At 43.3% G+C, this 18,008-nt stretch overlaps 1 protein-coding gene across 1 annotated transcript in view; it reads left to right on the top strand.

Annotated features, from left to right (window-relative positions):
- The window catches only part of RTCA (RNA 3'-terminal phosphate cyclase), a 337,192-nt gene extending 320,147 nt beyond the window's left edge, over positions 1-17,045 (top strand). The window contains exons 9-11 of the mRNA XM_044085720.1: positions 16,281-16,375; positions 16,485-16,589; positions 16,770-17,045. Of these exons, the coding sequence (XP_043941655.1) occupies positions 16,281-16,375; positions 16,485-16,589; positions 16,770-16,868 (299 nt within the window). The 3' untranslated portion in view covers positions 16,869-17,045. The remainder of the gene's footprint in view (positions 1-16,280; positions 16,376-16,484; positions 16,590-16,769) is intronic.
- Positions 17,046-18,008: the final 963 nt, after the last annotated feature.

The raw sequence follows: 18,008 nt of genomic DNA, 5'->3' as shown, positions 1-18,008 counted from the left end.
AGTAGATCTTTTGTGCTTCAGCCATTGCAGTGAAACGTCACTTGGCTAGGAATAAGGAACAGTTCTTTGTGCTTTTGAGAAATGTCATCAGAAATGGTGCAGACTCATAGCAGTCCGATTCGTGCAAAGATGAGCTGCATTCACCTCGTTACCTGCTACTACCCTCTAAATACTTTTTTTTTTCTTGCCAAACAATGTTTTATTCTGTTGCTGTTGAGTTGTATGTCTATGAAGAAATGTTAAATATGTTCCTATATGTATAATTGTAAGCCTTATGACTACAGTTATGTATTTAAAAAAAAAAAAAACAATTTACTTCTAGAATTGTTGTAGGTGGTGCTTTTGTCCCTGGGCCTCTGCTGAAAGTGGAACTTTATCCAATCTGACTTTCCCGGTCATCAAATGTAAAATAAATGAAATAAATAAAATTCATAATCTCTCCCTGTGCCCCACAGTAGGACTGCGATGGAGAGGGAAAAAAGTGCATTCAAGCAGCAGTTGGCAAGACCTGCTATTCTAACATATCCCCCTCCTATTAAACACCTATGACACATAGTGACAAGGTTTGGTTGGATTGCATGGCAAGGATTATAAAGACTCTAGTGTTCACTAGCCTAGTGTATACCTATGAACAAAATGAGTTGATGTTGATATTCAGGACCTGAATGTTCATATTGGAACTGATAGAAGATATGGACTGCCTGAGTCAATATGGGTGAGGCAACAGAAATAATGGAAAGGCCATTCTAGGTATCTGACTGGCAGATGTTTGATGGTGAGCAACACATGATTCCCAAAGATATAAAGTCACAAGATCACATACAGGAGTAATCCATGTGCAACTTTGGTAGACTTCCTCTGTATAAGAAAAAGATTATTGGGGAGATTGCAGTAATTCCCAGTGAAAGTTTTGGTCCCCAGTGTAAAGCACTGGTAGCCACAGTCCGCAGCAAGTAGTGATCAGAGAATGCTCTGTGGTCAGAGACTAGGCTGAAGATCTGGATGTTGACTGGAACAAAAGCACAGGAGTTCAAAGGTATACTTAGGGCTTTAGCACCTCAGGAAGAAAAGTAAAGAAAATGGAAGGAGTCAAAGAATAGCAGCATCTCAAAATAGCATGGGTGAAGACTGTTTAATAGATATGCAGCGAAGCCAGGTATGGAAATAAGGTACAAAAGGTAGAAGTAATGCAGGAGGAAGTGGAGACAGAAAGATGTATCAGGCTAAAAATGGATACTGCCCGATTAACAAAGTGGCTAAAAAAGTACTCGTAATGGCAAAGAATAAGGCATCAGAGAATATCTACAAGCTTCAACTGACTCAGCAAATGGCTCAGAAAAGCTCTGACAGTCTGCAAGTTATAGACTGAAAGTTAAATAAGAACACCCTTTATAAGGAATATCCACAACAGTCTAGTCACCAGTTCAGAGGACATTCTAGGTAGATAGGAGTGCTTCCAATAGATTCTAAATGAAGAAAACCTTCAAAATCTGTACTGCACCATGCACAGTCTACAATAAAGAAGGAAGAAGACCCTACCACCCTTTAAGACGTAAGTACAGATCTAAGGAAAATGAAGTCCGAGAAAGCAGAGGGCTCAGATGAAATCACACTAGCCACGATCAAGAATATGGGTGAGTTACGGGAGAAATGGCTCTGAGTGTAATCATCATGGTATGGAGAGAGAGGTGTATCCTGAAAAATTATGCATCCTAGCACCAGTGCACAAGGACAAAGGGAAATGCAAACATCTTCGTACTGCTCACAGTTATCAAACTCCTGTCACATTGCATGAAAGTGCTGGAGAAGGTGACTGATAAATGAATACACATAATAGTAGAATACAGAAAATAGAGAGCAAGATGGGAGATGAGCAGTTTGGGTTCAAATCAGAATGCAGCATAAGCTTTACAATGTTAACCGTAAGAATGATAGTAGAGAAGAAGATGGGCTTTTCTAAACTTAAAATAAAGCGTATAACACAGACTCAAGAAAACTTATTTGGTCAGTCCTGTGATGGTTCAAAATCCCAGAAACACTGGCAGAGTTAGTGCAGGAGGATACACTGACACAGGCAGAATTAGTGCAAGCTGTGCAGGATACACTGACACAAGTAAGAGCAATGTTCAGACTCTGAGGGCTTCCCAGTGAGAGTGGGTGTTCATCTGGGTTCCCAGTGAGAGTGGGTGTGCATCTGGTTTCAGCTGATCTCTGAACCTAATGGTGTGCTTACCGATGATGGACTACATTAAAAACAGGTGGGGTAGGACACAAAACGTTCATGTACAGATGATGTTGCACTACAGGCAGACTCTGAGCTGGTACTTCAGCTTTAAATTTCAGTCGCTTGCCCTTTGCTGAAGGCACATGAGATGTAACCGTATAGACAAGACCATTGTTATGCCATAAAATGGGGGAGCTCAAAAAGAAGCTGAGAAATTGTGATATAAGAAAAAGTAGTGAAACAGCTTAACAGCTTCAAGTGTCTGGGAGGGTGGTTGAATAGAAGGGAAGTCTAAATGAGGTCAGAGCTAGAATTAGCAGAGCTGTATCTAATTTGGCAATAAGTGTCAGGAGTATTGTGTCAAAAGAATGCCAAAGAAGCTGAAAAGTAAGGTGTACAAAACAAAGATGCAACAAGTGCTTCTGTATGGCACAGAAACTTGGGCAGTGAAGGCAGAGCAGGAGAAAAAGTTTGAGATGATAAAAGTACAGTTTTGTACCTACCATAAATGTAGATGTCCGATAGATATGCAACTGCAGTCATAACAAATGGGTTGTCCTGCCTCAGGCAGCCCTCTGTCGGCCGGATTCCAAAGTCTAGGTCCGACGTCAGCTGATGTCGCATTTCTCTCCGACGTCAGAGCGGCTGGAGTACATAAGCATCAGCCGACGCCATCTTCTTCAGTGTTTCTTGCCCCAGATGCCAGATGTCTTTCAAGGATGCATCTGCAGTCCTAACAAATGGGTTGTCCTGTCGTCAGGCAGCCCTTCGGTCGGCCGGATTCCAAAGTCTGGGTCTGGCCTCGGCTGGTGTCGCACTTCACCCAACGTCATCTCTGCTGGTCTTCGGGTATAAAGGCATCAGCCGACGCCATTTTCCTCAGTCTTTCTTGCCGCGTGGCGCCCGAAGCAGAAGCTGTTCGCAAGTGCCGGTCGGTCAGATCCAGAGATTACTACTACCGAATACAACTTCGAAGACTTCTAAAAGCTAAGTACCCCGTTGGGGACTCTTTCTTGCCTCAGCCGATGTCAGAAAAAGTAAATAACTGTTTAACTTGTGGGAAACAAATACCTCATAAAGATTTCCACTCTTACTGCTTACCTTGTTTAGGCCCAGACCACGACGTAGCAGCTTGTTTAGCCTGTGCTTCCTTCAACCGACGAACGCTTAGGCGTCGGTCGGAGTTTGCTGAACAGTTTTTCGGCTCAGATTTTGCGTACATTATGCCGTCGGATCCTCCGACTACCCAAATTGTTAAAAAACGCAAAGAAAAGGACCGACACTCGCAGTCCGCGGTTTCGGCCGAAACCACGGTAAAGCAAACCGCGAGTATCTCGGTTTCGGCCGAAACCGAGCAAACGGTTCAATCTACAGCCGAATCCATGACTACTACCGAGGCCCCTTCTACCCTAGCTGAATCGGCCTCTGAAATTTTACCTACAACTGTGGTTTCTACAGAGTTATCGGACACCATCCCTTTGGATGTCTCTACCCCAGCACGTGGTGCTGCTAGGCCTCCTGCAGCCATGTCTATAAAGGCCTTTGCCAGGGCTAAAGCAGCCAAAACTGCTAAATCAGTGCCTGTTAAGCCCCCCTCTCACAGGCCCAGCTCCAGTTCACAAATGCTTACTTTGGCAGAGGATCTCATCTCCTTAAGAGGATCCCAATCTCACCCAGACAGGGCCTCACAACCCTCAGAAAAGAGACCCAGAGTAGAGCCCGCTGAGCCAGGCTCCTCAGATGACTCTTCTGATGACTCAGACATTACAGACCATCCAGAGGCTCCTCTTTCTACTTATGAAGATTCTGATGCTGAAGAATCTATTCCTTCTGCCTCTCCACCAGAGGAATTTTCCTTTGGGGAAACCTTACATGCCATGCGAGAGCAATTCCAATGGCAGGGACAAGATTTCTCATATTCAAGGAAAAGGCTTAGGACCTTTTTACACTTACCGCAGCATAGGCCCTTAGCTATACCTCCAGTTCTTCCTGTTGTGGATGATGCCTTTAATGATGTTTGCACTGCTCCTGATACTTTACCTCCAGCCCCTGCTAAGCCCGACAGGTTCTACAGGGTACCGGACACTCATCACCACTTATACAAGGCCCCTTTTGCAGATCCGGAGACTATCTCCCAGGGGCCTAAGGCAGTAGCTTCGACCTCAGCAAAAAACCCTCTCCTTCTGATAGGGAATCCAGGTCCTTAGAGATGGGGTAAAAAAGTATACACCTCTGCTACTCTCTCAGCTAGAGCTTTGAACTGTCAGTTTCATATGATCCAATACCAAGAGTTTATGCTTGATCAGTTAACTAAGAAACTGTCCTCTGATGATTCCTTAGATAAGAAATATGTTCTAGAAATGGTGAATAACATTCAGCAGGTTAGTAACCATTCTTTAAAATGTGGCTATGATGCACTGGAGGCTTCATTTAGATCAGCCATGACTGGCACAGTTATAAGAAGGCATGCATGGTTGAAAGAGCAGGTCTTGCCGGATCATGTTAAAGCACAGCTTTTAGATGCTCCTATGGACAAGGTCAGTCTATTTGGTTCTCCTGCCCAACAAGTAATGAAGAGAAGGCAAAATCTGTACAAACAGTTAAAGATTTCTTACAGGTACAGCCCCCAAGGTTCAGCAGGAACTGGCCTTCCAAAAATTGGTCCTTTCCAGACTCCTCTAAAAGCCAGAGAGGCAGGAATAGACGTTCCAGAGGCAGAAATCAATCCAGAGGAGGTGCCTACAGGGGACGCCAGTGGCAAGGCAATAACCAACGAGCCACGGATACAACCACTACCACTGCAACAGGACAATCACAGTGACTTGGTTCTAACACCGCCTACCAGGGAACAAATTGTAGCACCCTTAGGCGGAAAGTTAGCATTATTTTCAAAAAACTGGCACTATATCACAAGAGACAACTGGATTTTGCAAACTATAGACCAAGGGTACAGGTTTCATTTCCACACCTTACCAGCAAAAAGAGGAATGCCAAACCTGCCACCAAATCAAAGTCAGAAGCCCTAAAACAAATAGCTCAATTAAAAAAGATGAGAGCTGTGGAAAGGGTACCACCTACAGAACAGGGCAAGGGATTTTACTCCAGACTCTTCCTAGTACCAAGAAAAGAAAACAGTTGGAGACCTCAAAGAAAACAGTTCGAGACCTATTCTCGACCTGTCCGCTTTAAACACATTCATCATTGTTCCAAAATTCAAAATGCTGACCCTACACCAACTTCTTCCCATGCTGGGCAAGGAGTATTGGCTGGTAACTCTAGATCTCAAGGAGGCATACCTGCACGTCCCCATACGACCAATTTGCAGAAGATACCTCAGATTTCTTGCAGGATCAGAGCATTATCAATTCTCAGCATTGCCCTTTGGCTTATCTACTGCGCCCAGAGTGTTCACGAAATGCCTGGCATCAGTAATCGCTCATTGCAGGCTTCAGGGAATCCAAATTTATCCATACCTGGACGACTGCCTGATACAAGCGGACAACAAAAGCAAGCTGACACAAGACTTACAAAGAGTCATTTGCTTACTACAAGCTCTGGGATACACAGTCAATATAAAAAAGTCAAAACTGATACCATCCCAGACAATAACATTCTTGGGTGCAGAATTGGACACAGTAAAACAGATGGCATTCCTAACTACAGAAAAACAAGAACAACTTCCTCTGTACTTCTTGACACTAGCAAAGCAGAACAAACTAACAGCAAGGAAAGTTCTGCAGGCTTTGGGTTTCATGGCATCCTGCATAATCTTGGTCCCCCATGCCAGACTGCATATGAGAAAGCTACAGTGGTACCTAAAGAATTTATGGTCTCAACACAAGCACAGCTTAGAAACCGAAATACCATTAATTCCATGCCTGAAACAAGAGTTCCTATGGTGGGCTCAGACATGCCAGGCAAACCCAGGATTGGCCTTCCACAACATTCAAGCAAGCCAAACCATCACAACGGACGCCTCAGACCTCGGTTGGGTGGCACACATGCTGGACAAGTGCATTCAAGGCCTATGGACTCCAGATCAGCTACACCTGCACATAAATCAAAAAGAGATGCTGGCAGTAAAACTGGCAATCCAGAATTTCAGACCATTCCTCAAAGAGGGCCAAGTGATGATAAGGACAGACAACACCACAGTCATGTGGTACATCAACAAACAGGGAGGTACTCATTCATACCTCCTATGCCGAATGACTCTGGACCTGTGGAATATGGCTCTGAGCTACAACATTCAATTACAGGCAATATTTGTACCGGGAAAAGAAAACATCCTAGCAGACATGTTAAGCAGAACTACCTCGGATGCTCACGAATGGATGCTACACCCGGACATCTTCAAGGCCATCACAAAGAAATGGGGAATGCCACAAATAGACCTATTTGCATCCCCACTCAACCACCAGCTCAAGAAATTCTGCACAAGGACTTACCACCCTCTTGCTTGGAAGGTGGACTCTCTCTCCTTCAATTGGAAAGGCCTAACAGCATATGCATTTCCACCCCTTCCTTTGATGCACAAGGTACTACTGAAAATCAAAGAGGAACGGCCAAGGATAATTCTGATAGCTCCAAATTGGCCAAGACAACATTGGTATCCATTACTGAGGAGCATGTCTCTGGGGGAAACGTGGACTCTACCCCTGATTCCTTTGATGTTGACTCAGTGCAACTACAACATCTTGCATCCAAACCTGAAAACTCTGCAACTCACTGCCTGGAACATTACATAAGAACATCTAACCCAGATTTATCCCAAAGGGTTAAAGACATTATCCTTGAGGCCCGCAGACCTTCTACCAGAAGGAACTATGCAGGGAAATGGAAAAGGTTTGTCATTTGGAGTACGGAAAGAGGGAAAGATGTGTCAAAAGTAGATATTGCCAACATCCTGGAATATTTGGCAGAGCTCCTACATACTGGCCTGTCTTATTCCTCCATCAAGATACATGCATCAGCTATTTCTGCAGAATACAGCCTCGATCCTCCTGTCTTCTCGCATCCTCTACTCAGGCAGTTCCTCAGAGGAATTAAGAATGTAAAACCTCCTAGGAAACCACCATTACCAGCATGGGACTTGAATTTTGTGCTAGAAAAATTGACACTCCCTCCATTCGAACCAGCAGCAACAGCAGATCTTCAACACCTATCCTGGAAAACTGCTTTCCTACTGGCAATTACTTCAGCAAGAAGGGTTTCAGAACTACAGGCTTTAATGGCAGTACAACCCTTCCTAATCTTCCATCAAGACAGAGTGTCCATGAGAACTAATCCTACATTTATGCCTAAGGTGGTATCCAGACTGTCTCTAAACCAGGCAATCTACCTACCTACCTTTTTTCCCAATCCACAGAACAAAGGGGAAAGACTGCTGCATACCTTGGATGTACATAGACAGTTGCGCTACTACCTGGACAGAACCAAGGGCAATAGAAAAACTGACCAGCTCCTAGTAGCCTATGCAACAGGAAGGGAAGGAAAAGCAATTTCAAAACAGACAATCTCCAAGTGGATAGGAAATTGCATCAGATTTTGTTACTCCTATCATGGAAAGCAAATTCCAGAGAACATCAGGCCTCATTCTACAAGGGCTACAGCCACTACCACAGCCTTCTTACGAGGAGTGGCTACCAAGGACATTATTGAGGCTGCTACTTGGACCTCCGTGCATACATTTGCCAAGCATTATAACTTACCCTTATACTCTAGATCCCGAGCAGGGTTTGCCACTGCTGTTTTGCAAGGGATCCTAACTACACCATAATTTATTCTTCCTCCTCCCCTAGTTTGGCTATGGTATTCTACCCATTTGTAAGGACTGCAGATGCATCCTTGAAGGACATAGTACAGTTTTGTACCTACCATAAATGTAGATGTCCGAATAGGAATGCATCTGCAGTCAGGATTACCCACCCTCCTTCCCCTCTGAGGTATTCCTAGGGTATTTGCCCATCTAATAGCTAGCTGGGGGGGGTCTATTATGGTGTATTTGTTTGTATATATGTACATACATGCTTATTTTTTCTGTTTGCTCTCTATTATTTGGAAACATTGGCATTTATCCAAAATTTAGCTATCCAAGAGGGCAACTGGCATCTGGGGCAAGAAACACTGAGGAAAATGGCGTCGGCTGATGCCTTTATACCCGAAAAGCTGCAGCTATGACGTCTGGTGAAGTGCGACACCAGCCGAGGCCAGACCCAGACTTTGGAATCCGGCCGACCAAAGGGCTGCCTGACGACAGGACAACCCATTTGTAAGGACTGCAGATGCATTCCTATTCGGACATCTACATTTATGGTAGGTACAAAACTGTACTTTGTCCGAAGGCCTCGATGGCATGCATTACTGCCAGCATTTCTTTTTGGTTGATATGCAGATGTGTTTCCTTTGGAGATTATTGTCCTTGAATACATCTGCCCTCCATGTGTGCCCCCCATCCAAGGTCTGAGGCGTCTGTGGTCATGGCCTGTGTTATCTGAGGTTTTTTGAATGACATTCCTGTGTTTGACTGGCTTACTGTGGCCCACCATAGAAATTCCTTTTGAAGACATGGAATGAGCGGTAAAGTTGCTTCTAGGTTGTTGCTGTGTTGAGACCATAAGCTTTTTAGGTACCATTGAAGCTTTCTCATGTGTAGTCTTGCTAGTGGAACCAGGAGAATGCAGGATGCCATGTAACCCAGGGCCTGTAGGAATCTCATTGCAGTCATGTGGGTGAGTTTTGCTAAACTTTTGAAGTAATGAGTTAACTTCTTTTGCTTGTCTTCTGTCAGGTAAGCCATTTGAGAGGCTGTGTCTAGTTTGGCTCCTAAGAAGGTTATTTGCTGGGATGGCTGAAGTCTTAACTTTTGAAAGTTGACTGTGTATCCCAGAGCCTGTAGCAAGTGTATGACATAATTCAAGTTTTTTGTCAAGGTTAGTTTGTTGTCCGCTTGAATGAGGCAATCGTCCAGGTACGGGTAGATTTGAATCCCCTGAAGCCTGCAATGAGCAATTACTGATGCCAGGCATTTCGTAAATACTCTGGGTGCAGTAGATAAGCCAAATGGCAATGCTGAGAATTGATAATGCTCTGGCCCTGCAAGAAATCTGAGGTATCTTCTGCAACTGTGTCTGATAGGGACATGCAGGTATGCCTCCTTGAGGTCCAGAGTAATCAGCCAAGACCCCTTGCCCAGCATGGGAAGGAGTTGCTGTAGAGTCAGCATTTTGAACTTTGGTACTATGAGAAAAGTGTTTAAAGCGGACAAATCCAGTATTGGTCTCCATTGAGTTTCTTTTCTTGGAACAAGGAACAGTCTTGAATAGAATCCCTGACCTTGTTCTTGTAGTGGAACTTTTTCTATTGCTTTGATCTGAGCAAGCAGAGAAATTTGCTTGATAGCCTCTGCCTTCTGATTTTGTGGAAGGTTTGGCATGCCCTGTTTTCTTGGCAAGGTATGAAAATGGAACCTGTAACCGTGGTCTATAATGTCCAAAATCCATTTGTCTTTTGTCAGTTTGTGCCAATTGCTTGAAAACAGATAATTTTCCGCCCAAGGGAGCTTCTGTTTGCTCCTTGGTAAGCGGAACTAGAGGAAAGTCATTGAGGTTGTCCCTGCGGGGCAGGAGAAACCCCTGTGTCACCTCTTTGGTTTGCTGGTTGCCATTGTCGTCCCCTGTAGGATCCTCTGTATTGCCCTCTTCCTCGGGCACGCCTGTTTTTGCCCCTTTGAAATCTTTCAGGATTAGGAAAGGACCAATTTTTAGAAGGCCAGTTCCTGCTGAATCTGGGTGGCTGAACCTGGAGGAAATCTTTGACTGTCTGAACTGACTTGGCTTTTTCCTCAATGGACTTTAACACATCTTTAGCATTAGCACCAAAGAGCTTGTTCTTTTCCAAGGGTGCATCAAGAAGTTTTGCCTTAACATGATCTGGTAAAGGTTGTTCTTTTAACCATGCATGTCTACGAATGACCGCCCCTGTCATAGCTGCCCTACATGAAGCTTCCAATGCATCATATCCACACTGCAGAAAGTGATTGCTAACCTGCTGAGAATTATGAACAGCCTCTTGCAAAGACTTCCTGTCTAAAGGTTCAGGAGAGGCCAAATTTTTCTGTAAGTCATCTAACAGGAAATCCTGATATTGAAACATGTGAAAGAGACAATTGAGAGCTCTCATAGATAAGGTAGTAGAGGTGTAAACCTTCTTCCCCCATCTCTCTAAGGACCTTGCTTCCCTGTCGGAAGGCAAAGGATTTTTGGAGGTGGTAGCTGAAACCCCTTTAGGCCCCTGGGAAATAGTTTCTAAATCAACAGCATGGGCCCTAAAGAAATGAGAATGGGTTTCTGGGACCCTATAGTATCTGTCAGGCTTGACAGGAGCAGGAGGAAGAGTATCAGGGGTAACACTGGAGTCAGAGTATAGATCATCCAAAACATCAAGCACAGGAGGTATAGCTAAGGGTCTGTGCTGGGGTTTTTTAAGGAATGTTCGAAGGCGCTTTCTGGAATCTGAATATTCCTGGCATTGCCACTGAAAATGCTCCCTCATGGAATGCAGAACTTCCCCAAAAGAAATATCCTCAGGAGGAGAGGCAGAGGGAATGGAGTCCTCTGCATCTGAATCCTCATAGGTCTGGAAGGGCTCTTCCTGGCTTTCGGAGTGAACAGAGCCCTCAGAATCTTCATCTGAAGAAAGAGGGTTCAACCCTGGGCCTCTTATCAGGAGGTGGCTGGGATCCTCTCTCAGGATGGGCCTGGGAACCTCTGATCAGAGAAATTAAATCTGCGGCCAAAGACATGATTTGAGTGTCAGGAGTGGGCTGAGGTAAGGTTTTAGCAGTAAGATGCTAGGTGTTGCTGGCTGCCTTGGCACGTGTGTAGGCCTTGATAGACATGGACATGGGAGGCCAAGCCGCTCCACGTGCAGGAGTGACCTTATCAACAGCAATGGTCCTGGGCATCTCCTCAGTTTCAGTATCCGGAGGAAAATCAATAACTGGCGTCGGAGTGGCCTCCGGTATCGGAGGCATCGGTAATGCGGTGTCTTCGGTTTGAAGCGGTGGAATAACCGCCTCAGAAGGAACCGGGGCACTCGCGGTAAGTTTAGGCGTGATGTCGGTGGAAGACGCGGGCCGAGGATGTCGGTCCCGGTCTTTTCGTTTCTTAGGAGTATGTGTTGTCGGTTGTTCCGACGGCATTGTGTAATCAAATTTTTCGCCGAAAAAGTCTTCAGCGAACTCCGCCCGGCGCCTGAGAGTGGGCTTGTTGAAGCGAGCACAGGCAGCACAGGCCGAGACGTCGTGGTCTGGGCCAAGGCAAGGGAGGCAGTAAGAATGGAAATCCTTATGAGGTATTTGTTTACCACAAGACAAACAATTATTTACTTTTTCAGTAATTTCTGACATCGGCTGAGGCAAGAAAAGGTCCCCAACGGGGTACTTAGCTTTTTTGATGACTTCGTTTTTGAAGAATACAGGAGCTGACCGACCGGCACTTGCGAACTGCTTCTGCTTCGGGCACCGCGCGGCAAGAAAGACTGAAGAAGATGGCGTCGGCTGATGCTTATGTACTCCAGCCGCTCTGACGTCGGAGAGAAATGCGACATCAGCCGACGTCGGACCCAGACTTTGGAATCCGGCCGACCGAGGGCTGCCTGAGGCAGGACAACCCATTTGTTATGACTGCAGTTGCATTCTTGAAGGACATCATGAAGTGCCTGAGACTAGTGGTAAGTTGTACACTATTTCAGTGAGACATCTGGCTATCCCACTGGACTGCCACCAATTAAATGACATCCCTTACTATCATGGGTCAGTAACTAAGGAGCTTCAATCCTTCACTACCGAGTCCAATATGGGACTGTCACTTAAACAGAAGTAATTTTTCACAATTTTCCCCTAAGAACACAAAAGGTACACACACTTTTTTTTTTTTTTTTTTTTTTTTCTGGGACTGGACTATATACCTCTATCCACTCAAATGTCATTTCTTTTTTTGCACACGTCAAGAGCAAAGTGCCCCAGTTTAAGACCTCTGATACACTCGCACATAAAATCTGTTTCACTGTCACACATCAAAACACTTCTGAGAAAGCCTGACACACATTTCCAGCTGTGTCTGTTTCCCAAAATGAATACAGAAACGCTGCCACCAATCAGAGGATCTTCATGCCTTTCAAAAGGGGTGTCCAATCATGAAAATTAATTATCAAAATAAATGATAGCTATGACCAGAACAGCCAGGCTTCTGGGTGACCTGGGAGTATCAAACAGGTAAGAAGCACACACTAATCTATAAAGAAAAATACTGGTTTACAGCCACAATGTAAAATAATGAAACATTTAATAAGGAAAAATAATTACAAAATTTAAAATCAGTAAACATTAGAATTCAGTCACCAGAAATGTAAATCAAACTGTAGGATAGGAATCCATTATTCAAGAAACTCTAGCAGAACAACTAAACTTTCCTGAGCTAACTACAGAATACCATCTCTGATCTACTCTATGATGCAATAGCAAGGCCAAGGCAAGCTTATCTTGGTGAGTTCTCTTTTCTTGGTGTTCACTGACTGCTCAGTACTTGAGAAACTGCACAGCTTCGCAGTCTCAACTGTCTTTAGCTGTATACAACAGTGAGCTGTAAAAAAAAAAAAAAAGATTATTTTTCTATCTCAGTTGTTTAAATCATCTCCTAGCAACAAGGAATATTCCAATGACATCACTCACTGCTCAGCTGATTCTCCACAGTGCTTTAGAATATCCTTTTCAAACGTGCACATTTGGGAGTGTATCAAAGTAGTGACAGAATCTTTAAGCATTCACTTTACACAGGGAAAGACTCAACACTTTAAACTTGTTTACATTTTCACAATTCTGCATGGTGGCATACAATACAAGTTAATTTACGAATATGCACAAATCTCCTGCCAGATACGCTAACACAGATGACAGTGATTTTAGTTTCTTCACAGACAGATGAAATTAAAATAATGAAGCAGAAGCCAAAGTAACCCCAGATGCAAAGAAAATCAAGGAGAATAGATTACTGTGGTTTGGTCACATGTGTAGAAAAAAAAAACTATTTGAAGAAGGTCTGTGAGAGACAGGAAGAAGGCAAAAGGAAGTAAGGACATCAAGACGAGATGAATGGATTATGTCAGAGATTATGTGAGAGAAGAGCTTCAACAGTCTGGCATGATGGTGGAAGAAGGTAGGAGACTGGCACAGAATTGAGAGAAGTGGCAACAACTGAGACATCTCGACTGTATTTAGAAAAACTTGGAAAATAGGAAATTATGGTAATGGTTATGCTAAGAGGAATGCTTTTGGTGCTTTATTTAGAAATGTGGTCATAGTGAGTTCTTTTCATATTGATCACTGTTGGCCTAATATTCATGATGTATAGCAAATAAGTGCAGACAACATCTGCCCAACCAAACCCAACTTGCAGAGAATTATGGATATTGTAGTGTAGGACCATCCCCTCCCGGAGCCTGAACATAAGGCTGCATCCAAGATAGAAACTGTATTTAGCCTGTGCTACCTTCATTTCTTATTCCTCAGGCATAAGTTAAGTTTTGGTGAGAATGTTCATGGTAGTGTGGTCCTATTTTTGATCCCAGAGCTAGAGCATGCAGTGCTTTTTGAAAGCTGTGTGTTCCATGGGGACATCCTGTTTCAATTATTATTGTTTTCATTGTCATATTTGCTACTGATAGATTTCCATGGAAACTTTTCTGGTTCCAGGATAAGTACGATGCAGGCCTGAAAACCCTTTGTGATTATAGGTATGAGTTGTGGTACAACGATTTGCATTCTAAGTGTTTGCTATGTTTAGATTCACATTTTGAGGCAGCTAACCAGATTTATATGAGTTTCAGTTGGGAAACCCATAGAAGTTAAGGAACGTCCCTGCATGTTCTGTTGGCAAAGGAAAAAAAGAAGGCTATCGTGCAATCGTCAAATTTGTAACAAGCATCCTCTGGCATAGACCAGTCTTCATCTTACAAGAAGCACCTAATAAATATATGGACATGCTCCTGTACCTGTCCTGGTTAATTAAAATTCAGTCCACACACCACCTCCTTTCTCCAATCTCTACTATACTTTCAAGAGCCATTTGCCTACCATTAACAGCCTCCCACCTCTTCTCTCCTTTCCCCAAGTACCAGTCATAATTAGACTGTTTTTCTTTTCTTCTCTGAATCATTTCCTCTCCTCCTGTTTCTGTTTCACCCTTCTCTTCAAAGACTTTCTCTACGACTAGTCATCTCTTCCTCCTGTAAGGCAACTTTATTAGAGGCTGCCTTTGACCTTGCATTGTTGCCAGTTTTGGTATTGCACTCCATATTCATTTGTATCTTCTCTGAATTTTGTGCTCCTCTTGTATGCTTTTACAGCTAATATAATATTTGTTCCATTGTAGGTGTGCTATACACTAAACAACCCCCTTAGTGTAAATTTGTACCCACCATACTGGAGCTTTTCTCCTGTGTCTTTGCTGAATAGGGTTATTTTGCCTGCCTGTGCCAGTAAACAGATGCAAGCAGTAAGCAAGTAAATAAAGAAATAAGAACAGGTATAAAAAAGATTTGTTTGTCAAGGGTGAGAGGACCTTGAAAAAGGGCATGGCAAGGGAACAGAAGGCTGCTCCCTTGGCATCTAATAAGCCAGAGCAAATCAGGTGAACATGTTTCCCATCCCCTGAATTCTACATCTGTTTTAGTTACTGGCCTCTATTGTTGGTGGCTTCCAGCAATTCCTACCAGCATTCTTTCATCATCATAGGTTCAGTAGATACAGAGGCCACATTCTGTAAAGCAGCTGACTGGCATTAATAGATATAATGGCTCCAGCTGGAAAGAATTTATTTTCCTTAAGGATTGCACGACTTCTGCTTTCTTCTGATATTGGTTTTGAAACTGTCGGACAATCCGTTCCACCTGTTTGTCTGCCAGGGACAGAATGTGAAGGTGGTTTGATCTTTGCTTCACATAGGTACATGATGGCATACCATTTTCATGTGGATTTTAGTTGTATTATTTTTGCCACTTTGTGGCGTCAGCTTTGGTCAGTGTGATCAAGGGGCATTCTTCCAAAGATAGTAGTTGCTTCCAGTTGTTGTACACATTTCAGTCATGACCACTTGATCCTCTCTTGTGTCTACCAAGTCCTGCAGCTTGAATCCTTCATTCCAGGAGTAAAGCTTCCTTTGACATGTGACAGCTTTACTGCTCTTCCTTTTGATTCCTTTGACTTAAAGATAATGTGTGACCCTGGCTTCTATTTTTGGAAATTTGATACTACTTGACATTTAAGCTAGCTGTTACCTACTGTAGAAGGTTTTTCAAAGTAAAATACAAAAATGTGTGATTACTTACCCTATCAGTTGACTTTGAGGGAGTCTTTCTGTGTTGGGCACCTTAGAAGCCTCGCACCATTTATCTTGTATTAGATAACCATTCCAGCTTCAACTGTAATGTGTTCAAGTATTACAAGTTTTATTTTATATCTTAGTGTATTTTTCTTGTGTTGTGTTGCATTTATGGCTTCTCTTATCCAATGTGCATATGGGGGAGCAGGGTTCGGACTGGAGACACTGACTAGATACAGCTGCCTGGTTTCCACAGAAATCCCATGCCCTTTGGTGAGAAGGGAGTACAGGAGCTTTACACCTTGAAAAAAATTGCTGTGAAGATGGAGATGCCCTTACTCACTGAAGCGTGCCACTTCAAAGATCAAATGGTATAGCAGGTACTAACCTCTCTGTTTTTTAATTTTAATTTTGTGCAAGAACTGATATGGATTTCTAGCCACAATAAAATCAGAGGAGAACCCACATTGATTTGTTTTGATTGACATGTGAGGTCTTGGTGTACCATTCTTGTAAATGTTTACATATGGTCTTTTCACTTAACTTAAGTGTTATATAACAAGAATGTCAGAAATCTGACATAGTAAATAAAACATTGGACTGATACTATTTTAATGCATTTGTTCTGCAGAAAGATTTTTGATGAACATATTTTAAATGTAGTTCATCTTTTCTAGGAGTGACTGCTGATAAAGTTGGTACTGATGCTGCAGAAATGCTACTGAGAAACCTTAAACACGGTGGCTGTGTAGACGAATACTTACAAGACCAGGTAAATGTGTGTGCATGTGAAAGTGTTTCCTGTGCCTTTTGGATGTTGTACTTAATGGACAACCAACTAAGTTGATGGCAACTTATCACCATTTGTCTTTTTCTTCAAGCTCATTATCTTTATGGCATTAGCTAATGGCGTGTCTAAAGTTCGAACAGGTCCAGTCACACTTCATACAGAAACGGCTGTTCATTTTGCTCAACAGATAACAAAGGTAAATACGTATCCTTCTTTACTTGCACATGCTGAAAGGACTTTTGTTTTTCGATTACCAGTTGAAGTGTAATTTAGTTCTTCTGTGTAATTCACGTGTGTTTTAGACTGAACTGAACACAAAATTAACGCACACATTTTTGCTCGTTAAGTGATTAGAGTATTTCTATTTCTTTCTCAGGCAAAATTTAATATCAGCAAGTCAGAAGATCAAGGCTGCAGTGAAGAAAATTTCATCATTGAGTGCCAAGGAGTAGGAATGACAAATCCATATCTGTAGTTGTGCATGTATCATATTAGTTTCAACTGGTTAGTCTAAACATTCTAGGATGAATGTTTGTAGAAAGACTGTAAAAATCAGTTTAATGTAGATAGGATTAATTGTTGGTCTTGAACAACTTTTGCTGAACACCCACACAAAAACAAATAAATGACAATGAACTGGTTGGTTCAGGAATACTGTTTCAGTTTTTATTTTAACACACTTCTTTACAGTAGCACAGTTATAAAGTTGCATTATTTATTTTATATTTGAGATTCATGTATCAATTGTAAGACTTCGTTAAACATAAGTCATGATCTGAAGTAGTTAACTACATTTGATCAACCTGTGGGATATCGGATCCGGATCAGATCTGAGATGCCAGTTACACCAGCATCTGATCTGAGCTCCAAGCTCCTCCCCTTACCCGTAATACCCCTCCACCTCCTTCCTTCCCTCAGATCTCGTTTGCCGCGGCTGTGCCAAGCAGCATGGTCTAAAGCTCCAGGCATGGTAGGTGAATGTCTTCAAGCTTTTGTGGGTGGTTTTGCATGGTGTTAGTGTAGGTAGGCTTCCTTCTGTCCCTTACCTCCCCTTCCCTCGTTTTTGCGTCACGTTTGTTTAAAAAAAAAAGTAGAGAGAGTCAGTGTGTCTTGTAGGTAGTTTAAGCCTAGTCTCCCTTCCCCTACCTTCCGAGTGAGTGTGTGTGTGTGTTAGGTTAAACTTTTGTTGTGTGTGTGACATGGATGATCAGCAGGCTAAGCTGATCTTTCGTAAATGCACAGTGTGTGGCCATAAGTTGCCCCCTGCGGATGGCCACACACTGTGTGTTGGGCTGCCCCCAGACACATTTATCTTCTGGCTGCTCCATTTGTGCGGGGTTTAACCCCAGATCCCTTAAAGATCATAGGGCTAAATTGATCCTTAAGGGACTTTTGCCTGTGACAGAGGTGGCTGCCTTTTCTTCTATTGCAGTCACTGCTGTAACCGCACCTTCCACTTCCACTACAGTCTCCTCTCCCTCCCAGGGGAGGGTTCAACCTCCCGATCAAAGGCCTGTGGTTAGGGAGTCTAAGAAAGAGAACAGGGACAAGAGAGAGAGACAAGGGGAGGAAGAGATCCCCGGACCGTTTGGATCAGATGGGTCCTCCAGTTTTT

The sequence above is a fragment of the Protopterus annectens genome, chromosome 10.part0, assembly GCF_019279795.1.
Source record: "Protopterus annectens isolate FY-2018-M chromosome 10.part0, PAN1.0, whole genome shotgun sequence".
NCBI lineage: Eukaryota > Metazoa > Chordata > Ceratodontiformes > Protopteridae > Protopterus > Protopterus annectens.
Note: the sequence above shows the minus strand (reverse complement) of the source record. Positions and strands in the feature narration are given on the sequence as shown.